The 20,285-nt window shown below is 36.5% G+C and overlaps 1 protein-coding gene across 1 annotated transcript in view; it reads right to left on the bottom strand.

Moving 5' to 3' along the window:
- Window positions 1-20,285, bottom strand: part of ADCY2 (adenylate cyclase 2) — a 197,750-nt gene that overhangs the window by 96,623 nt on the left and 80,842 nt on the right. Inside the window, 1 exon segment of the mRNA XM_015854447.2 lies at window positions 8,201-8,350. Within this exon segment, the coding sequence (XP_015709933.1) occupies window positions 8,201-8,350 (150 nt within the window).

The following is a 20,285-nucleotide window of genomic DNA, read 5'->3' as shown; positions in this document are numbered from 1 at the left end:
TAATTTCTCATCCTGCGCTGTTAAGATTTATCTTTTTGCCAGTAGCTGATACGTTGGGTAGTCTACTGCCTCAGGACCCTTCTAAGATACGCAGCAGTGCATCATGCATTACATAAAAGCATGAATTATACCAACAAATCACATGAGCAAGGGGGGGTGGGGTGGGAGGAAGGCTATTGTTGCTCACAAACTGGAAGTTTCTTGATGAATTTATTGAAATGTTTGCAGCAGTAAAGAGGCGGGCACAAGAATTATAATGCAGCAGATATGAGAAGAAAAACAAAAAACATGTATGGGAAATAACAATGCAAAACAAATGCAACCACTTTCATGCATTCTGGGAGCCTCACAGTACCTTTTCTTGTTGCAAATGACAAACACTTGCTTAGTAACATTACATTGACATACTTCTTGTTAGCAAATGCAGCACACACTAATCTTCAGCACTTCCCCCTTTCCATATTCCTAGTTAAATAACAGAAATCATAATGAAACAACTGCATTGAGGTGTCTCCACTACAACTGAAGTGAATGAACACTATAGTCACTATTAAAGCAGAGTAAATGTTATGAATAAATTTACAGTGCATGTAACGATGCTATTAATAGAGTTAGATCACTTTAATAAGTAGAAAAATTCTTCAGGGTAATCCAGCAGCTATTCACAGTCGCAATGAATGATGGTTAAAGTCTCAGTTGTTCTACTACCACTACTGGGAGAATCCTAATTACACTCTATGATTTCTTTACATGCATTTAAACGCACCTCTTTTTTACCAACCAGTGATACTCAGTGTACAGTGACAATAATGTAAAGATGGTAATGGTACAAGAGAGGTGGTAATAAATATCCAAAAGGTTATCTACAGGAAAAACTCACCCATATAGAAGCCTTCAGTCTGCTGGGAAACACTAGAGCAATCTCCAACAAGGAGCAATCTCAAACAGATGCTGCCTTAGTGGTGGTCAGCCCTTAAATGAGGTCTAGAGGAGGTGGAGTCAAGCTCCACCCCTTCCAGGAGCACAGCTAAATTACTCTCACCTGTGCTCCCACAGCTGACCCAATACTTGCCTCAGCTGATTAATCAGAGGTTCAAGCTATGATTACCAATTTCCCATACACTCAGAAATCAATGTTGTGGAAATTGGAAAGAACATTGTTCTACTGTAGTCATCACTTTTATAGCAAACCAGTCCCCCAGAATACATTTAGAGAGCACAAGACTTTGCTGCAAAGAACTGAAAAATAGATTGTCTAGTCCCGTTTTCACTGGGCTTTGTAAACATACCTCTAGTAAGTAAGCAGTGAAGTGGTGGTGAACTGGAACTAAACAGGAGTACCATTCTGAATGCATCTTATTACCAGAATTTATCCAGCACAGACCAAATTCTTCAAACTGCTTATAAAATAAAAATAAATAAATAAATAAATAAAAATAAAAACCACAGGAAAAACTATTGCAAATAGTTTTCCTGTTAGGAATCACACAGGTGTAGAAATCGTGCTAGAAGAGGTATCAGAATATCACATCCCAACCTCAGCGCTAAAAGGTAAACCCATTAGACTAAACAAAGAGTTTGAGCAAAAATACTGCAACCTGTGTATTTCTCCAGCTGCTGAAATGTTGACATCTAAGTTCCGAAATAACTATCTTCGAACTCCTAACAGCAGTAAAATATAAGTAAAGGAATAATTGCCATTTCAAAATAATTAGACTGTGGTGCTGCTATGCACTTGCTCATTTTTCTGACAAACCTAATGAAGCAAAGGTGTATGTGATGCAATTATTTTTGGATTAAATAATTTTAAATTCTCTTCTGCATCATATTAAAGTTACAGAATATAGAAGCACACAATGGAAACTATTATATTAAGTTATTCTCCTTGTTCCCACTTCTGCTAAGTAAGGCTTCCTATTTTGTCGTACAGTACTAATGCTGAATTTCACGATGTTTTACCTCTTTCACACATCACACTAAACCATAATTACCTTCATAAATTCCATTAAATATGTTATAGGGTCATAAATAGAAATAACAGTACTAAAGGGCTACTGAACAGCTCAGAAGGGGAACTAAGACGGAGAAAGAAGGACATCTCACTGCCAATAAGTTTTATAAATTCTCATTAGTTTTGTCAAGAGTCCATGCAGGACAGATAGACACCCCCACTGAGAACATGGTGGGGAGGGCAGCTGCAGCTCCAGGTCTGGGACATGAGGAAGAGGCGACAGCATGCTGGACTAAAGAAACTGAGGAAAAAAGCAAATCCATAATTGCAACAAAAAATTCAGTGGGAAGGGGATCCAAGCAACCAGTACTGATTTCATCCTGATGAAGGACTTGAAACATGGACATGTTTTGGCACCCTTGCTTTCTGCTCCAGTAACACATGGTATCAATCACTTCAGGACCCTGAGGGAAATATAAAGTGTGGTGCTTGAAATCTTGTTTATGGGCAAATAGCAAATAAATCGGTCCTACTGATCCAAACTTAGAACAAGGTATGTGGCCTGACACTAGCAATGGCAACACTGTATTGCTGTGTTCTGCATCCATACCTGGAGTCCTCAGAACTAGAGAGACACAGATCTGCTAAAGCACATCCAGAAGAGGGCTACAAATGATCCAAGGGATGGAACATCTCTCCTATGAGGACAGGCTGAGAGAGCTGGGCTGTTCAGTATGGAGAAGAGAAGGCTGCAAGGTGTCCCGATAGTGGCCTTTTAGTATCTAAAGAGGAGCTACAGGAAAGAAGGGGACAGAGTCTTTCACAGGGCCTGTGGTGACAGAATAAGGGGAAATGGTTTCAAGCTCAAACAGGGCAGATTTACATTAGATGTAAGGAAAAAAATCTTTTACAGTAAGGGCAGTGAGGTGCTAGCACAGGTTGCCAAGACATGATTGATGCCCCATCCCTGGAGACTCTCAAGGTGAGGCTGGATCAGGCCCTGGGCAACCTGACATAGCTGTACATGTCCCTGTTCATTGTGGGGCAGTTGGACTAGATGGCTTTCAGAGGTCCCTTCCAATTCTAAGTATTCTGATTCTATGATAAAGCTGAGGGCAGTATCAGAGAAAGAAGAGATGCCAGTAGGTTTTCTGTGTAACAGTCTTAAACTGTTTACGCTTTTCTCCATTAATTAGACTGTGTTAATTAACATAGACTGTAACTGTTACTATTACTGTAACTGAAATACAATTAATAGTTTGTTTTATTTCTGTTAGATTAAGACATTACTTAGAACAGCTCTGTATTTACAATATGATCCCTTTAGCCCACACTGAGAGTTGCCATAACAACTGGTCCAGCTGAATCCTGAAGATCTCCCAGCACCCAGATCCACCACCTCCCTGGCCAATCTTTCCCCATTCTTAACCCTTCTTCTGAGGGGGGAAATTCTTCACTCCAAACCCCTGACAACAAAATGAGTACATCTTCTCCATAAACTACTTCAGGCAGAAGGCTGCTGCTAGGTCCTCATCAAGCCTTTTTCTTCTATAGCCAAGTACTCCCAGCTCCTCTGAAGTTCTCATCATCTGCCATAGTCTCCAGCTCCCTAATTAATTTTGTAGCCTCTCCATTACTTCTGTATACTGTAGCCATCTTTCACATGGCTTGCCTCACAGGAACTAGCACTTCCTTACAACAGCCTTTAATTCTGGTAATGACATGTAGATTAAGAAAAAGGACTAGCACCTCACCTGTGTGTATGTGTACAAACAGGCCTGGAGTAGAAAATGCATTCTAAAATTTAAAAGAACAAAACTCATTTTTCCTGCTTACTAACCTTGAAAATGCACAAAGAGGGGAAAACCAAAACAACAACGACAACAAAAAAAAAGAAAACAAGGAAGCCCTCAGAAGACCTATTCTGTGTTCATAAACAATATTAACAGCTTACATTTTAAAAAGCATTAATTGAACGTTCAGTAATCCACACTTTATATATCAGCTCCAAATAATGTATTTAAAATACTTCTATACTAACAGCCTCAGGTCTCAGAAACATATAAGATTTCTCTCATTTAGATTCATTTTAAAACAGTTTTGAAGTACTGCAGTATTGCTGGTAATGAATGGTATTGCTTCACCATGTTTCAGTGAAAAAATTAAAATGCCATTCAGTGTTTTAAAATCTCATTCATTTTCATCTGCTACTTGAGTGTTGTTTCTAAAACCATCATTATGCTGCCTTCTCTGAGAAGACAGCATTTTAGGGAACACACTGAACACCAACACCTTACACAAACATATCTCTGCTGTCGTAAGTATTTCTTAGTCTATGTCTCATAATGCAAAGCACTAGAAGGTAGAGAAAAGAGCAATTATGTTAACTACTTGTCAGAGTTAACATCTTGCACTCAGTGATAGTGAGTCATTACCCCTACAAACTGTCAGCCAGGATGTATCAGTGAGACAAACAATGTCACGAGAGGCTATTTTAAATATATATCTCAAAATAAGGTTCTAAATCTACAGAGGTCAGAATAGTTTAACAATTTACTTTTTTATACACTGAAAAGATAGAAAAGCTGTATGAGAAGCACCAAAGTAGGCATTCAAAATAATGTTATTTGCCACAGGAGTTAAACAAATCTTACATCACCAGCAAAACTAAAACCCATAGAAAAACCTACAAAAAACTCAGTTCATAAAAAGGCATGGCTCACAATACACAAACATTTAAACATATACACACATAGGAAAACAAGCGTTATAGAGGGCAAACCCAACCCAAGCCTAAGAAATACACCTATGCAATAAATCACATGAAATCAGAAAGGCCCTAAGGGTACTGATTATCAGCCCTGACTAGCGTAACTTGGGCCTCCAGCCACTGCCTCACATCCACAGGCCCAGGAGACCCATTTTAGCTCACCCACGGTTATTCAGCCTGAGCTACGGTGTAGGAAACAGCTGAGGATCCTTGGATGGCTTTCCAGTTTCACTTTAGACCTGCCTAGCTACTATTGGACCTAACCCTGATCTGTGATTCAGCTTGCTTGGACTCAGATGTGCCTCATCATCACAAACTTGCCTGATATTCTGGACTCTTGTTCAGCACTGGCTACCAGCACTGAGTGCACCCAGATTGTACTGTAGGATGAAGCCCTCCCTGGTGAGGCCTCCGCCCTGTAGCGAGATGTTATCACCAATAGCTTCCCATCCATTAGGGTGCAGCTGTGCCCCAACAGAAATACAGAGCAGTATGGGTACAATATTACTAACTTGTATCTGAATATATATATATTCAGATATATATGCATGCTCCTTTTTCACCAGATACCACTGCGCATTTGTCTCCCTTGGTAACACTGAACTCTGTGTTTCTCTTGAGTTCTTTGGTGTAACTGTCAAGTAGTATCCTGATGTACATACCTATTGATACAATCAAAATGGCCTTCACACAAAGTTTATTCGAAGTCAAAGGAAACAAAATTGAAAAACAACATCTACAGACTATATCTGTATGGTCCTATTCTCAAACAAAACAAGCAGACATTCATGGAGTAATTTGGAATAAATTGTCTTTTGAAAACAATTACAAAACATATGATGTTAGGGAGTTCAACTTTGATCTAGAGCCTTAAGTATTTAGAACCCTACAATCCACACTTGTGTGAAAGCAGCCTGTGGCGCTTCTCGCTGAAGTAAATTAATATTGTGTGTCCATGTGAAAATGATGTCAAATTAATGGCTGTCATACAACATTCCATGGGTCAGTAAAGGCTATGATCAAGCTCAATGTTTTTTTAACATGCACCTGCTCCTACTATTTCAGGGTACCTGACAATTCTCTAAAGACAATCAGCAATATCATTGACTTGCTACCCAAATACCAACAATGGGGATGATCTTTCTTATCTCATAGGAAAAACAATATTAAACAAGTAAAAACAATATTAAAAACACAGACTAAAGTACAACCACTTCTAGACTAAAATTTACATCACCCTGGAGAAGAGACTCCTCCTCAAATGAATCCTCATTTATTTAAGCACTTAAGTACCTGGCATTTGTAAGTATAATGGCAACGATTTTGTAATGAGATGGAAAGTGCAGCTATGACATCAAAGCAGCAACATCCCAGGCTGCAGCAAACGAGGTTTTGCTCAGTGACAAGGGTTAAAATACATATTCTGGGGTTGAGGGAATAAAGATTAACAAAAAATATGTAAGAAGATCAGATGATCTAGTGGTTCATCAGACTTAAAAAAAACAATAATAATACATTAATATTTACTGAATACTCCATTTGCTCCAGTTTAATGAGTCACTGACCTATCTATTAACAATGAAAATGCCTAAATCCAGACCTGCAAGAGACTACTTTAAAAGTATGTAGATACCTTAATTAATTTGATACGTTTGTCAATGAATAACAGTTGCTTTCTGCTTTCCATCTTGCTCTAACATGTAAGAGATACACAACTCCTAGAAAAAACAAAGAGGAAGCATCCAGCATAGAATTCCAGATTTATTATTTTTTTTTCTTCTCTCCGGTTGACAGGTTCTCAACAATTTTTACAATACCTTTAGAAGTTCCAGGAAGCCAAAGTGACATCTCTTCATACAAGTTAGCAGCATCAAGTAAACAATACACATTCAAACAAATCACCAGCCAGCACTTATGCTCCATCAATACTGACTTCTACAAGCACCATCCTTACCCTTTTGAGAGCACCAATTGACAGTGTGCCCAGTAACAGTCCATCCTGATTCCTACAGGTATACCAATGCATTTCCTGTACTTACAGGAAAATGCAATCAATAATGGAAGCCTAAATCTTTACAACTATGCTCAGGAAGCTAAGAGCATGGATCTCTCCTGAACAAGATACTTTGATGCCTGCTATACCTTGTACTGTATGATTACAACAGCTGAACCTGGGCATAGAGGACAACATTAACCTTACTCTACTAAGTTGCCATGAGTCTAGAAGCAATCACATCATCCTCATGTTTCTAGAGATTCTCTCATCAAATTGGTACTACTCCCAGACACAGGGCATTAGCTGCCCTGCACTCTGCTTACAAGCAGTCTCACTGGAACTCATTTGGAGATACTCTGACCCATATGCTCAACAAACGGCAAAATGTGTGTTGAACAGTATCAGTTATTTAGTCTAGTGTTTCACTGTACACATTGCATGGAGGCAGAGGTAGAAGATTACATGTTCACAAAACTTATCATACAATGGTACCTTATACAGATTTTGAATCTGATCAGTGCCTTTATTTTCTGTGAAGTGTTCTCCTAAGAACTACCTTTAATGTCTTGAAGTATCTTCAGCAAGTATATGACCCAAATGCACAACAGAATAAGGCTAGTCCTCTGAACACGTAACATCTGTTAAAGTTACAGTATAGACAATTAATTCACTTTTTCTTCTTACAAAATATTCATGAAGGATCTTAAAGGTAATTTAAAATGGCTGCAGATATTTATGAGACAGACATGACAGTTAAGGTCAGTTTGTTGGTAAGGGCTCTCTTTTCTGACCCTAAACAGTTGATGGAAGTTCTGGTCTGGTGACCCTGAAAGCAAAATATACCCATCTTCTTTACTACTTGATGAACTAATTTGTATTTCAGATTTTCTTAAATGAAGCACCTATCTGTCAGGATGATAGGCACAGTAAAGAACTTGCAAAAAGACAAAGAACTATATAAAGCAATCAGAGAAGCCTTTTATTCAGCTGCTACAGTAAATGACAGATAGTCTCATTATGCAATTCCCCTAGCTCCTTTTAACACACCTGACCCCTGGAACTATATCACATGATTCATCAGTATTGTAGTCTCAAAAACAGTGCAGTAATATCTTCTGGCAATGATTTTACCATACTGGTCTTGGGCGCGAAGAACTAACGATTCCCAAAGCATCTACATATGTAACACTGCTCATCCAACGAAACTAACGAAAAAGACATATAAAAACAGAATCTATGTAACATTTTCATCAATCCTTAAGCAAAATATTTCCATAAAACAAATAGAAGAAAACATGTATTTGACAACACAAGTATTTATAATTCCTTTATAAAATTTCCCATAACCCTGTTCAAAAGATTTTGTGTATTTCATGAAGTAACTTTCAGTAAGCATTCCTCCATTGGCAAGCCAGATCATAGAGCACTAAGTAGGAAATAGCACAATAACAGCAAAACAGATCAAACACAGGTATGACCTTACCTGCTGCCGCTTCTCAAATTCTAACTTGATCCGGGATTTGATGCAGTTGCACGTGTCTTGGTATGTCTGCTGCAGTGCCAGCTCCATGAGGTGTTTGTGGTATGCTCCAGCCAAGTTTCCACAGATGAAAATGATTACATTTGCCAATATCTAGAGAGGTTACGAATAAATAAATAAATAAAAGAGCTGTCAGGGAACTTACTCAAATAAATTAACAGAATATAATCCTAACCTGAAGTGAAAGATTGCTGTACTTATGAATTTTGCTTTTGTTTGATTCCTAGCAAGGGTTCACCTTTTGAAAAGCCTTCAAATTCAATGGAAAAGCAATTATACCATTTTCATTCAGTATGAAATAAGAACATAATGAATGTTTGCCTATTCTGTGAGGTATACATTTAACAAAAAAGAAATTCAGTTCACATTCTACATCCACTGCTGAACACCAATTACATGGAATCCAATGCTGTAAAGTGACAGCTATGGCTCCTAGAAACCACCACTAGCCAAGTGACTGCCATCCTTTTTTGGCAAGACATTGCCTTTTGCAGTGCTATAGGATTAAGGAGTAAAAATACAACATCAAAAACCTGGCCTGTATTTTATCTCATCCTGAACCACTATAAATGTTAGCTATAAACATCAACCTTGCTAAGGATGTACATAGAGAAACATGACATCTTTCTTCCAGAAAATACTTATAGCTGCTGCATTCGTCTCAACCACAAGATGAAATTTATTAAGTTTACACTTGAACTTACAGCATCAGATGCTCAGTGTGCGCAACACCACATGAATACAAGAAATAAGTTTTGTTTAAAATGAGATAAAAGTAGTTTAAATGAAACTTTTCTTTTGAATTGGATGACAAAGAGATGACAGCGCACAAAAGAAAATTTGAACTCAAAACTGTTTTACATTTGCTATCAGTAATATCACAGCACTCTCAACAGATGTGGATTAGTGAACAAAAATTTACATGAGAGATTACAGTGGAGGACAGTGAATGCAAACTGGCAGTCACAGCCACAGCCTCTCTGAGCAGCCTGTGTCATTGCTCCATCACTCTCATGGTACAGTAGTGCTACCTGATGTTTAGGCAAAACCTTCAGTGTTCCAGCTTGTGCACACTGCCTCACGTCCCATCGTGGGGCACTACTGAAAAGAGCCTGGCTCTGTCTTCTTTGCACCTCCCCTTCAGGCATTCAAACCCATTGATACAAACGCAAACCTCTACTCCAGGCAACAGTCCCCAGCTCTCTCATCGTCTCATAGGAGAGCTGCTTCAGTCCCTATTTTTCTCTCTCCATTGGACTCTTTCCAGTAGGCCTAGTTCTTTCTCATTCTGGGTGGATCAGAATGAGACAGAATACTCCAGATGCAGCATTGCACTTACTTAAATGTACCATCCAGATTCATAAAGACTATTCAATACAAAACTTCAGGAATATAACCAACTAAAACTAAAAAAATACATTGAAATAGCTAGATGGAGGAGTAAATTATGAGTATCATCTTCGCAGCCATAGAAAAACAGATTACAGTTTTATAACTGAACCAGATGAAGTGAGAAAATAGATGGAAACAAGTGAGTGACAAGCAAGGAAACTAATTAACCAGGCTTTTCAGATTCTCAATGGGGTAATACAGCCCACATGAAACTCTGTGAATGCTTGCAGTACCTGAATTAGGCTGTTCAAAGCCTCTTGCCATACACAGTGGAGATGTAACACGTAAATGTGTGACTGAATATGTAAAAGAAAACGTGTTGAGAGCAACCTCAGTTCTTGTGGCTAGGCAGAATTCATTCAGAAGTGTATCACTAAGGCATTAAAACAGAAAACTCTTCCAAGTAATGGATGAAATGGTTTCTAGCTCAGAGCAACAGATATTTTGTCTGCATTGCTTGAGCATATATTTCTTTTTCTGCCAGTAAGTTATTGAGTGAAACATAAAGTGGCTATAAAAGGTTTAATGGAAAATAAAAATACTTGCTGAGTACCTCCCTTCTCCTAAATCTTACATTTATTTTTTTTTTCCCTTCTGAGCAGCAGTCCCATTTCAACATACGAGCTGGAGATGAGCACCATCTGAGCTTTGCTATAAAGTCTTACATGCATCCTCTTGGAAGACAGAAGTTCAAATTTTTTTTGGACCAATGAAAACTTAACTAAGCTTGCTGCTTTCTAGTAAAGTCCTCTAAATAGTGTGTAAACATATGAAATATCCCTCCTGTTCTTCTGTCAGGCATCTGCTCTGAGAAGAAGATTCCATGCTCTGAATCATCCCTGGACCAAAGCACTTAGAATGAATTTCTAACTTAAAGTAGCCTTGTCATTTCTCTGAGCAAAAACTCTAAAATTCTTTTCTCTTCCTGAATATCCCTCCTTTCTTCCAGCAGATCCATGTTGAAAAAGAGAAGTGCTGTGACCATCCTTGTAAGAAACTCTGCATTTTGCTAGAGAGCTCTGATCAACTATGCAGATAAAACAATCATCAAAAGCCTTTATAAAAGAATTAAAAAGGCATCTGAAGAGTCTACTCAACATGGTTAAGGAGAAGCAGGACTGAGCTAAGTAAAAGATTGTAATACAACAGCAGAAAAAGTACTGGATGACTTCTAACCCATAAACCTAGTTCATCTTCACAATAAACTCACTGTATGAAGGAAAACAAGAAACAAAAACAACCCCCAGTAATATCCATTAACTATAGAAAGCTCCCACTCCATTTTCTAGATGGAAATACTGAGTCACACAGCAGTCCTACCATCTCTGAACATACAGCAGAGAGGCAAGTCCATCTCTTGAGCTACCTGGATCTCTTTAAATATATCTACTAACTGTATACGCCGTGGCACTTACTGCTTAATCTCTAAATACAGTGATTTAAGTTGATAGAAGTTGATTTAAATATGAATTTAAAAAAAATCAAAGAAAAGACCAACAAGGTATCACCAAGAAGTGTCTTAACATAATCCAAGAACCAGCTTGCACCTCTAGTCACTCAGGGATGCCTGATCTACCATTCCTGAGCTCTCCCTTCTTTGATCTACTAAACACAATACACGCCTACAGGCAACAGGGTACTGAATTGTATTTTTACATTCAAACAGATGTGTTTTTCAGTATCAGTGAATATAAAACAGTCTAATGTCTAGTGCTTAACTAACAAAATAGATTATATTTAAAAGCAAACAAAGACAAAGTAAAGTAGCTATGACTAATTCCTCAGGAGAGTTGTAAAGTTAACTGAGTTGTTTACAAAATGCAGTCTGTTACTGCATTACTATTACACTGTAATAGTACAATATCCTATTTCTACTGATTAAAGCTGCCTACAAATGCCCGGGTATACAAGGAAGTACTGTGCTATGTAAGGAGTGAAGATTTAAACGGAAGCTGAGGGATGGACAAGAAAGGGTATAATTTACAATGTCTGCATGGAAATTAATGGGAGACAAAGAATTATTGTATCAGTGCCAAGGTGCAACTTCTCTGGCTCTGCAAAGACAAATCGTCTCTCTCCCCATTGAATCTTTCTTTTGAAGGACTGCATGACAAAAGAAGTGATGGATGGTGTGACAAAACAAGTTAGGAAACAAGTCTCCTTGCTTGGTTTATTTAAGGTTTTAGATTCAGGCAAAATCCAACTAGAAAGTACACCCTTTACAGTTAAAAGAAACTGAAAAGCAGCGCTTAAAAAGGATACGTTTAGCCACAGAGTAAATTCTTAACTTGCATAGCCACCACACACAAATATGTGTGTGCAAAATACCATTATTTTAGTATATGTATCAGAAGGTTCTCCATCTATTGCACACAATATTCTGTCTCAGGAAGATCTGAGAAGTTAAATTCAATTACTTAATGACAGTGACATATTTTAATATTCTGAGGCATATAAATCATCAAATGCTCATGAAAACCACAATAAAAACATGCTATGAATGAACTGAAGATCCTTTGTCTGCATGAACCAGAACTTCAAGTGCTTTTATCAGGAGGTTTTCAGAGGAAAACAAATTGCAGTTTTGCAAGAAACAGCTCATTAGAACAAAAAGCTAAGATTTACTTGAAACTGGGGAGAAAAAGAGAACAATTACATTTTATTCCAGACACCAGCAAAATTCTTTATATTTTTCAACTTCTACCAAAGCAAAAGGCCCCTTCGTTGATGGGCACAAAGACCTTTTACAAGATAGAAATTTACAAACTTGTGACTACTTGGCACTAACTTGTTTGTGTAATTTGCTTCTCTGTTGCAATCAGAGTATTCTGGATATCAGCAGAATATTCTTTTTCTGTAGTATCTCTATTATTTGATGTGTTTTTCTTTTTATCGTTATTATAGAACTGAGGTTTCTCATTGCTCCAGGTTGCTTTGTGGAATGACTAGATTTATTTTGTTCAGTTCTGCACGTATATGACAGTGTGTAAGAGAACAGATCATAAACTGTAAATTCCCAAATCAAAACAAGCAAACAACAACAAAAATACATAAAAAAATCAGAGTTATGGTCCCTTGAGAACACTTTGCTGTAATGCACAATCAATATAATTGACTGATTTATGACCTCATACTTTTAAAATATTAAAATATTTTTTTCCAGAAGGAAACTCATTTTCTTCGCTCAGAAGGAGAAAGCCAGCCACTGCACTCCCCTTTCTGCCTCAAGGAGGAAAGTTATTTTGTGTTTCCATGTGCCTCATGGCTCATGTTATTTTTTATGACTAAAACTGCTTGAATGCATTTGAACATGTGACTGATTGGAGGGTAAAAAAAAGAAATCCGCAAACATACTCTGATGTATATTTCAGTAAAACTAAACATTTTGAAACCAGAATCTGTAAACAACTGCTATTCTGCTTTCATGCAGAATAAAATCTTAAGTGCTATCCCAGAGAGACCCATGCCTGACTTTTAAACAGCTTTGGTCTTCTTCATGAAATTCATCTCCTTCACAACTTAATAGAAGACCAAAGATTGTCATACATGTATCTGCCCTTATAGGACCAGATGCAAAGATTTCTCCTCCCCTTCCCACAACAGGACTATCAGCATAATCGCCCTCCTGTACTATCTACCAGACTTTATGACATTTCTTGATTAAACAAATCTCCCTAAACGCCTTCCATTCCAGATGAGTCAACAGTTTCAAAAGCCATCAGAAGGATAGACTACCACAAAAATGAACTGATAATCACTTAAGCCTCATTTCTGCTACAAATGTTGCTAAGAATAATGTATTTAATTAGATAAAATATTCATTACAATTCATTACAAGGCTTCTTCCACCTTCTTTTTGTTTGGAGTACCCTAATTGGGAGTTTTTGTTCATCTTTCTTATTTTTAGATGCACATAGGCAGAATTGTGGTATTGATCTGGTTCTAAATTAGCAAGTGATAGAAGTCAATATGAGGCTACTAACTGTTCAGTAGAGTACATACCTGCAGGACTAATTATTAACATTTCCTTAAAAATCAAAATCCATGCTACATAATTAAATTTCAATTGAAAAGTTATTTACATATCATTAACACATTAAGAATGACAGAAATTAAGTGGGTCACAGAGGTAAAAAGATTTAGTAGCTGATGGAATAAACTAATTCAGCGAATACAGGGCTTTATATCTTGAAAATCACTTTGGGATTCTTGAGTTATTTTCTTTTCAAGTATTTAATATATTGATTTTCAGTTGTTACTAGCAAAATTAAATACAAAAATTTGAAAGTTCAACTCTTCTTGAAATTAAAACCATCTAGATTCTGCACTCAAGATCAGGAAAAAAAGAGGAAAAAAATAGTTAAGTATATGCTACATATTTCCAATTATCAGTATACAATGAAATTAAAATCAATGGAGATTAGTGTTACATAAGCAACCTACAATATCCTTCTATCCTACTGCAAACTGTTGTCAATTAATATATTTGTTTTAAACTAATTAATAGACAACAATAATTAGACATTTTAAAATAGCATTTTATATGATTCCTAAATGAAATTATGATTCATATAAGACTAGTGTTTTAGGCATTTTTTTTTCCCTCTCTTGCTATTCCTAATGAACCAGATAAGATTTTTATAAGATACAGTCCTCAAGTACTTGGTGTGACTAAAGTAAACCTTAGTCAACTTCATTTTCCTTAATGTGCAGCCTGTGCTAGGCAACAGTGGGATCTGCCTATGTACTTTAGGACATGAAAAAGAATATACATGGAGACGCACAGGCAAAACTAGAGGAAAAGAGATGAGCTACAGAAATGGATTAAAAACTTAATAATTGTTTTATATTATAAAGTAGAAATTGAAAAGTCTCTATGCTCCTGCTTCTAATTCATTCCATGTGTATTTATCTTCTCACAAAAGATAACCATTTTCTCTACATCATGTCTCAGGACTGCAGAGATGTCATTAGTCACATCAGATTTTCTCTTTCGAAGTCTTTGTAAGAAGTACATTGGATATCCTGAACGAAAGTATTTTCTAAATTACATGGTGGGATATACTCTGACTAACATCTGAAAGATCAACACAGTACCTCATTTTCACAGCAGTATTAATGACAACTCCTGTAGAGCAGCATGTGGTTACACATTACAGATGCCTAAAATACTATACAGCATTATAAAGAACAGGCTGCTACTCTTAAAATAGTTGGGAGCAATCATTAAATAAATGCAGGTACTGCCAAGCAAAGAAACAAGTTCCATGTGTCCACATTTATTTAATTGTTTAAAGCTAAGAATCTACCATACATCTTTACCTTCTGTTTCATATCTTTTAAAGAAGTATTTATCCAAGCATTTATCTTTTCTCCTGGCTGTTCAGTTGTTTGAAAATACTTAGGCAAAGGATTTTCAAACGACTTGGAAACCCAAGTAGAGTTATCAATTGAATCAACCTCATTCATATTTGTTGATGCCTTCAAACAACCTCAAATCTTTATGTGAAGACCTCATTTCTTTCAACATATAAATAATATACTTTCAACTGAACGCTCCTCAAACTTTTCTCAACTGCATATTTGGTTACAAAAGCATTCTGCAACATCTTTTAAAATATTTTTGTATGGATTATATGTTTTCCTTTTGGCAGATTCCAAAATTGCTGATCAGGCAAGTCTGATCACATGGTAATGAACAGAATGACTTTCATTAGCAGTAAAAAATGCCACAGCAACAGGTAAACTGAAAAAGACCTTTAAGCATTTTGTCGTCAAGCTACTGAGACAACAAACACAAACGTGAATTTAAATGTAATTCAATCTTAAATAGCTTATATATAGTTTATATAATAATTTCATCATTTTCCAACAAATTTTCAAATACCTTAATTGCTCATATTTTAATTTCTTTTTTCTTAGGATCAAAAATACTACACAGAGGTTTTGCTTTAGAGATGAATCTGCAAATTCTACACACTATATTTAAAAAAAAAAAAAGTATTATGAATGGAAGTTCTGAAAATGAAATGCCAGTAAACATGGCAAAGTCTTCCATTCCAAGGAATGAATGACTTCTAGAAATCAAATGTCTTTAATATTGCAAAAGAGAAGACAAAGTACACAAAGCTGACGACAATGTCATCATTTCCAGGGTAACCCTGTTTGTGATCACCTGCAGCACTGTCCAACCAGTAGCTTTTGCATTTAATGCATTTATTACAGGTTCATTTACAGTTTGTGTACTACATTTCTAAACATTTTACAAAAGACAAGCTGTGTAACTGTTACTGAAATTCATCACAACACTTTGCAAAAACTGACAGGCCTCCCTACATATGAAGAAAAATTACCAGCAGTACAAAGAAAAGATTACAATTTCCAGATGATGAGTCATATTGTTGTCATATTTATTAATTTAAAACTTTGTTATAAATTTTACTGGAATAGTATTGGAATACTATTGATAAAGTAGAAAGAAGCACAAGAAAATACAGTCCGTGAATTCAAATAGCATAGAAATTGCTCTCTTGCAGCTCCCTGAAGAGGGGATGCAGAGGGAAATATAAAGTGCTGGTTCAGCTTCTCTGAAAAGATGGCAGGATGGGAATGGTACAAAGCTGTGCCTGGGGAGGGTCAGGCTGGGCGTTAGGGAAAATTTCTGTACTATGAGAGTGGTCAAACACTGGAAGAGGCTTCCTAGAGAGATTGTTGATGCTTCACATCTGTCAGCGCTCAAGAGACAACTGGACAATGAACTCAGTAACATGCTTCAATTTTTGGTCAGCCCTGAAGAGATGCAGCAGCTAAATCTGAAGAAGATCCTTTCCAACTCAACTATTTTTTCAGTTATTTCCATGTAAATGTCATTAAATTCAGCCATCATTTCAAATGATAATGTTTCCAAATCATTATATTAGGCATTATGAATGCTACATTTAGTTTCTAAAAACAAGTTTGGGGAAAAAAAAAAAAAAAAAGAAAAAAAAAAGAAAAAAGGAAAGAAAAGGAAAAAAAAAAGCCTACCTAATCTTAAACGTACTTAATGAAAGAACAGTTAATACTACTGTGAATAAAACCTCAAAATTATAAGGAATAAATAACATATAAAGTTCTCATTTATGAATGATGGTGGTTTCACCTTAATCAGAACATTCTGATTTAAAAGTATTGCTGTATCAATTTGGTAGAAGCCTAGACAAAACTTACATAATTGTAGCAAACAGTAAGCTGCTTTGCTACATATGAAAAGACAGAAAAAGTTAGTTGCACATCCAGCAACTAATGAGCCTGACTGATAACTGAGAGACACTGTTATGATACATTTTGCATTACTTATATCCACTACACTTGATATCCCTTATATCCTCTGTATGTTTAATAGCTCTGCACAAAGCTGCAAGACCAAAACTCAGAGGTTAAAGCCTTATAAAACCTATTTCTTCAATCAAGGACACAAAAACAAACAGTAAAAGAGTAATCATTTATCACACCCAGCATTAACAATAATCCTTGAGCTGCATCACTTGCTCGAGTGCAAGCAATTCTCAATCCTATTATCACACCTCTTAGTTCTCCTCTCATTTGTCCTTTGAGGTGTCACAGAGAACATGTTGGGATATATGATGTCTTGTCTGGGATGCAGTTTTGGCTGTAGCTAAGTCACTCACTTCTGTTATGCGGTAAAATAGCGATAAACATACAAAACACTCTTTTATAGAAGTTTTGAGAGAATACAGCTTAGCCTGACTCACACTACTGCCATACTGGGAACAATCCAAACTTGGAAGTGCTCTGTGTGGTTGGAAGCAGTCAACCAGTCAGACCACTGTACAAAAGGACAGCAATGGCTGTCACAATACGGCACACAATGGTGGAACACTCCTCTCAAAACGGGTAGACAAAAAGAAGGGTGTAGGGAGAAGTGCCATGAGGAATACTTTCCAGTGAAAAAGCACACTGTTTTGGGAAATTTTCAAAAATCGACATGTTCCTGGATAGAGAACAGAGAATACAGGGAGTGCTGCAGCAACAGCCAACAGTCAAAACATCTAGAAGATATTAACAAAATGACTATACACTTTGAAATGTGATGCTGAGGAAGCTGATATTGCACTTCTCAGATAATAGTCAAAAATAGTTTGAAGAATAATAAGTTCTTTCACACATTTAAAATACTCTAAGTTTTACTAGAACTTCAACATTCCTAGCAATTGCTGTGTGTTAGAACAGCTCTCTAATACATTTAATGAATGCATTTTAAAAGCAAATTAAAATTGATTCTTAATGCGTCTAAAAAGGATCTAGCTGGTTTAATGAATTTTTCTTCGGCAGTCTATTTTTCCACAATTGCTTTGTATACCTTGCCTGCTATTTTACATTGCAGGCTGTATTAAACTGTTATTTAAATGATCGTCTACCAATCTTCCAACATTAATTTAATATTCAATCCAGAGCTCTTTATAAGTAATATACTTATTGACAGCTTGAAAATGGTTAATGGATAAATCCAAACAACTAGCAGTAGGAAATTCAAATAAAATATATTTTTAAACAAAAGAAAAAAAAAATCACCTCAAAACCCAACATATCATCATTTCATATCATTAAAAATCAACCGAGTATAAACCACAGTAGAGAAAGTTCATTAAAAATTTCTATTATGGATGTAAAAAAACCTTAGTCTCCAACAATGGCTAAAGACTAGTATCAGGTAGGTAATTGAGGACTGGAGTACAAACGGAATATAAAAATTAGTGCAACTACAAATACACATTTTAAAAAAGTTATAATTACAGAGAAATTACCTTGCAGCAGAAGAAAATGTAAGAAATTTTAAACTACAGAAATGATTTTACTCATAATAGTAGCTTCTGTATTACTCTGAAGAAATACTGAGTGAATGAACTACTTTAAAAGATCTTGTAGGACCAGACGGTGTTCAAGCTGAAACATGATGCTGATCAAGGTGGTTACAGAAGCAAAAAGACTCTCAGAGACAGTTTTAAGAAAATGCATTACAGTTACAAATAAAGTTGTATGATGATGAATCCGAGTCTAAATGTCTCCCAAAGTAATGGTTCATTTAACAAAATCAAATCATTTTTACATTATTAACATCTGATAGCATGTTTTAATAGCTGGATTTGAAATATCATACGTGAGTATAATACACTGCTTCCAATCGAAAAAAAAAAAGACTCTTTTCCGTAGGTCTTTTTTTTTTTTTTTTCCCTAGTGAAATTCAATGACCTTACAGTCATGACAGGAAAAGCTGAAAAAAATTAACCAACTGCACAGCTGCCAACCGTACAATAGCTAAAGACTGTGGTATCCAAGAAGGACCATACACTTTCCCCCTGTGCTGTAACAGAAGAATGACTCCCCACTGTCTTCTCATGTGATCGCCAGGCAGTCTGCCTAGATCCTAAGGAAGAGTGGATCTACAAGCAAGGAGAAATCACAGGCTATACAGAACAGTCATACATAAAATGTAGAGAAAAATACCCAAAAGGAAGATTAGGTGGCAAATGACTAAGTTTCATATACTGCATTTTAGACTAGATATGTCTGCAATTACTGTTTTAAAAAAAAGACAAAAAGCAAAAACAAATACTCCATATTTGTCTCTAATCTAGCTGTCTATGTTAGGAACTTCTATCATGCCATAGGAAATGTTCTCATAAACAAGAAAATTTAAATCACATTCAAATAGAGGTATTTTGGAAACAAATTAACGTCATGTTTTTTAGCTTGCCTACACTGTGCTCAGTTGCTAGTTTTTTCAAGTACTACTGAAGCAGAGCACTCTGAAACAGTCTATGACGTTACCTGACACACAGTGAATCGGTCGTTAATTAAGGTCAGCATGACCTAGATCACAGCAAACATCTCCAAGCTGTAATTGCGATAGGAAAATCAGTTCACAAGATAGAATCAAGCTTCCTCTATGTTAAGGGAAACAAATCAGTTTGGATTTTAAAGCAAGGGTATGATGGTGCCAATGTAGATATAGAAAGGCTCTTTAGAAGCTCCATGACATAAGAGTAGAAATAGATATGTATTTTCTTCTCTTTGTGCTGTTTCAAAGGTTGTCAAAAGCAATCACCATCATCACTTACTTTGTGGAGGGGAAAAGCCAGCAACCTTTATAAGAATTGTCAGGTTAGGAACATAATATTGATCTGAGCAACACTCAAAGTATGCTGCCTGAAATTATTTCCTACTCTTTTTCCTCAAGTTATCCATCATTTTTATGTAGCCTTATACTGAAAGCCCCAGCAGGCCGAAAGGCCCACTCAGAACCACTGTGGCAGTGGCATCCCATTCCAAAAACACTAGCTCCTGAAACCTCACAACTCATTGCTAGGCAATGGATGTGCAAGACGCCTTACTACCTAACATGTGGAAATAAAAGCACAATACAATCTTCATAAGTGAATCCTCAAGCCCAAAAATGCCTTTAAAATACAGTCCAAATTCATTTACACTGAAATATCCCGTTTTCACCTCAATCATATTTGGCAGCCAGCAGCTCATGAGATTCCTCCTTTCTCCTTCTGCCAATCACTTCTTCCTTCTTGAGTTTTTTTGTGGGATGGTCCTGACCAACTGGAGCCGATGCCTTGACTTGCTT

The sequence above is a fragment of the Coturnix japonica genome, chromosome 2 (assembly GCF_001577835.2).
Source record: "Coturnix japonica isolate 7356 chromosome 2, Coturnix japonica 2.1, whole genome shotgun sequence".
NCBI classification, from domain to species: Eukaryota; Metazoa; Chordata; class Aves; order Galliformes; family Phasianidae; genus Coturnix; species Coturnix japonica.
Note: the sequence above shows the minus strand (reverse complement) of the source record. Positions and strands in the feature narration are given on the sequence as shown.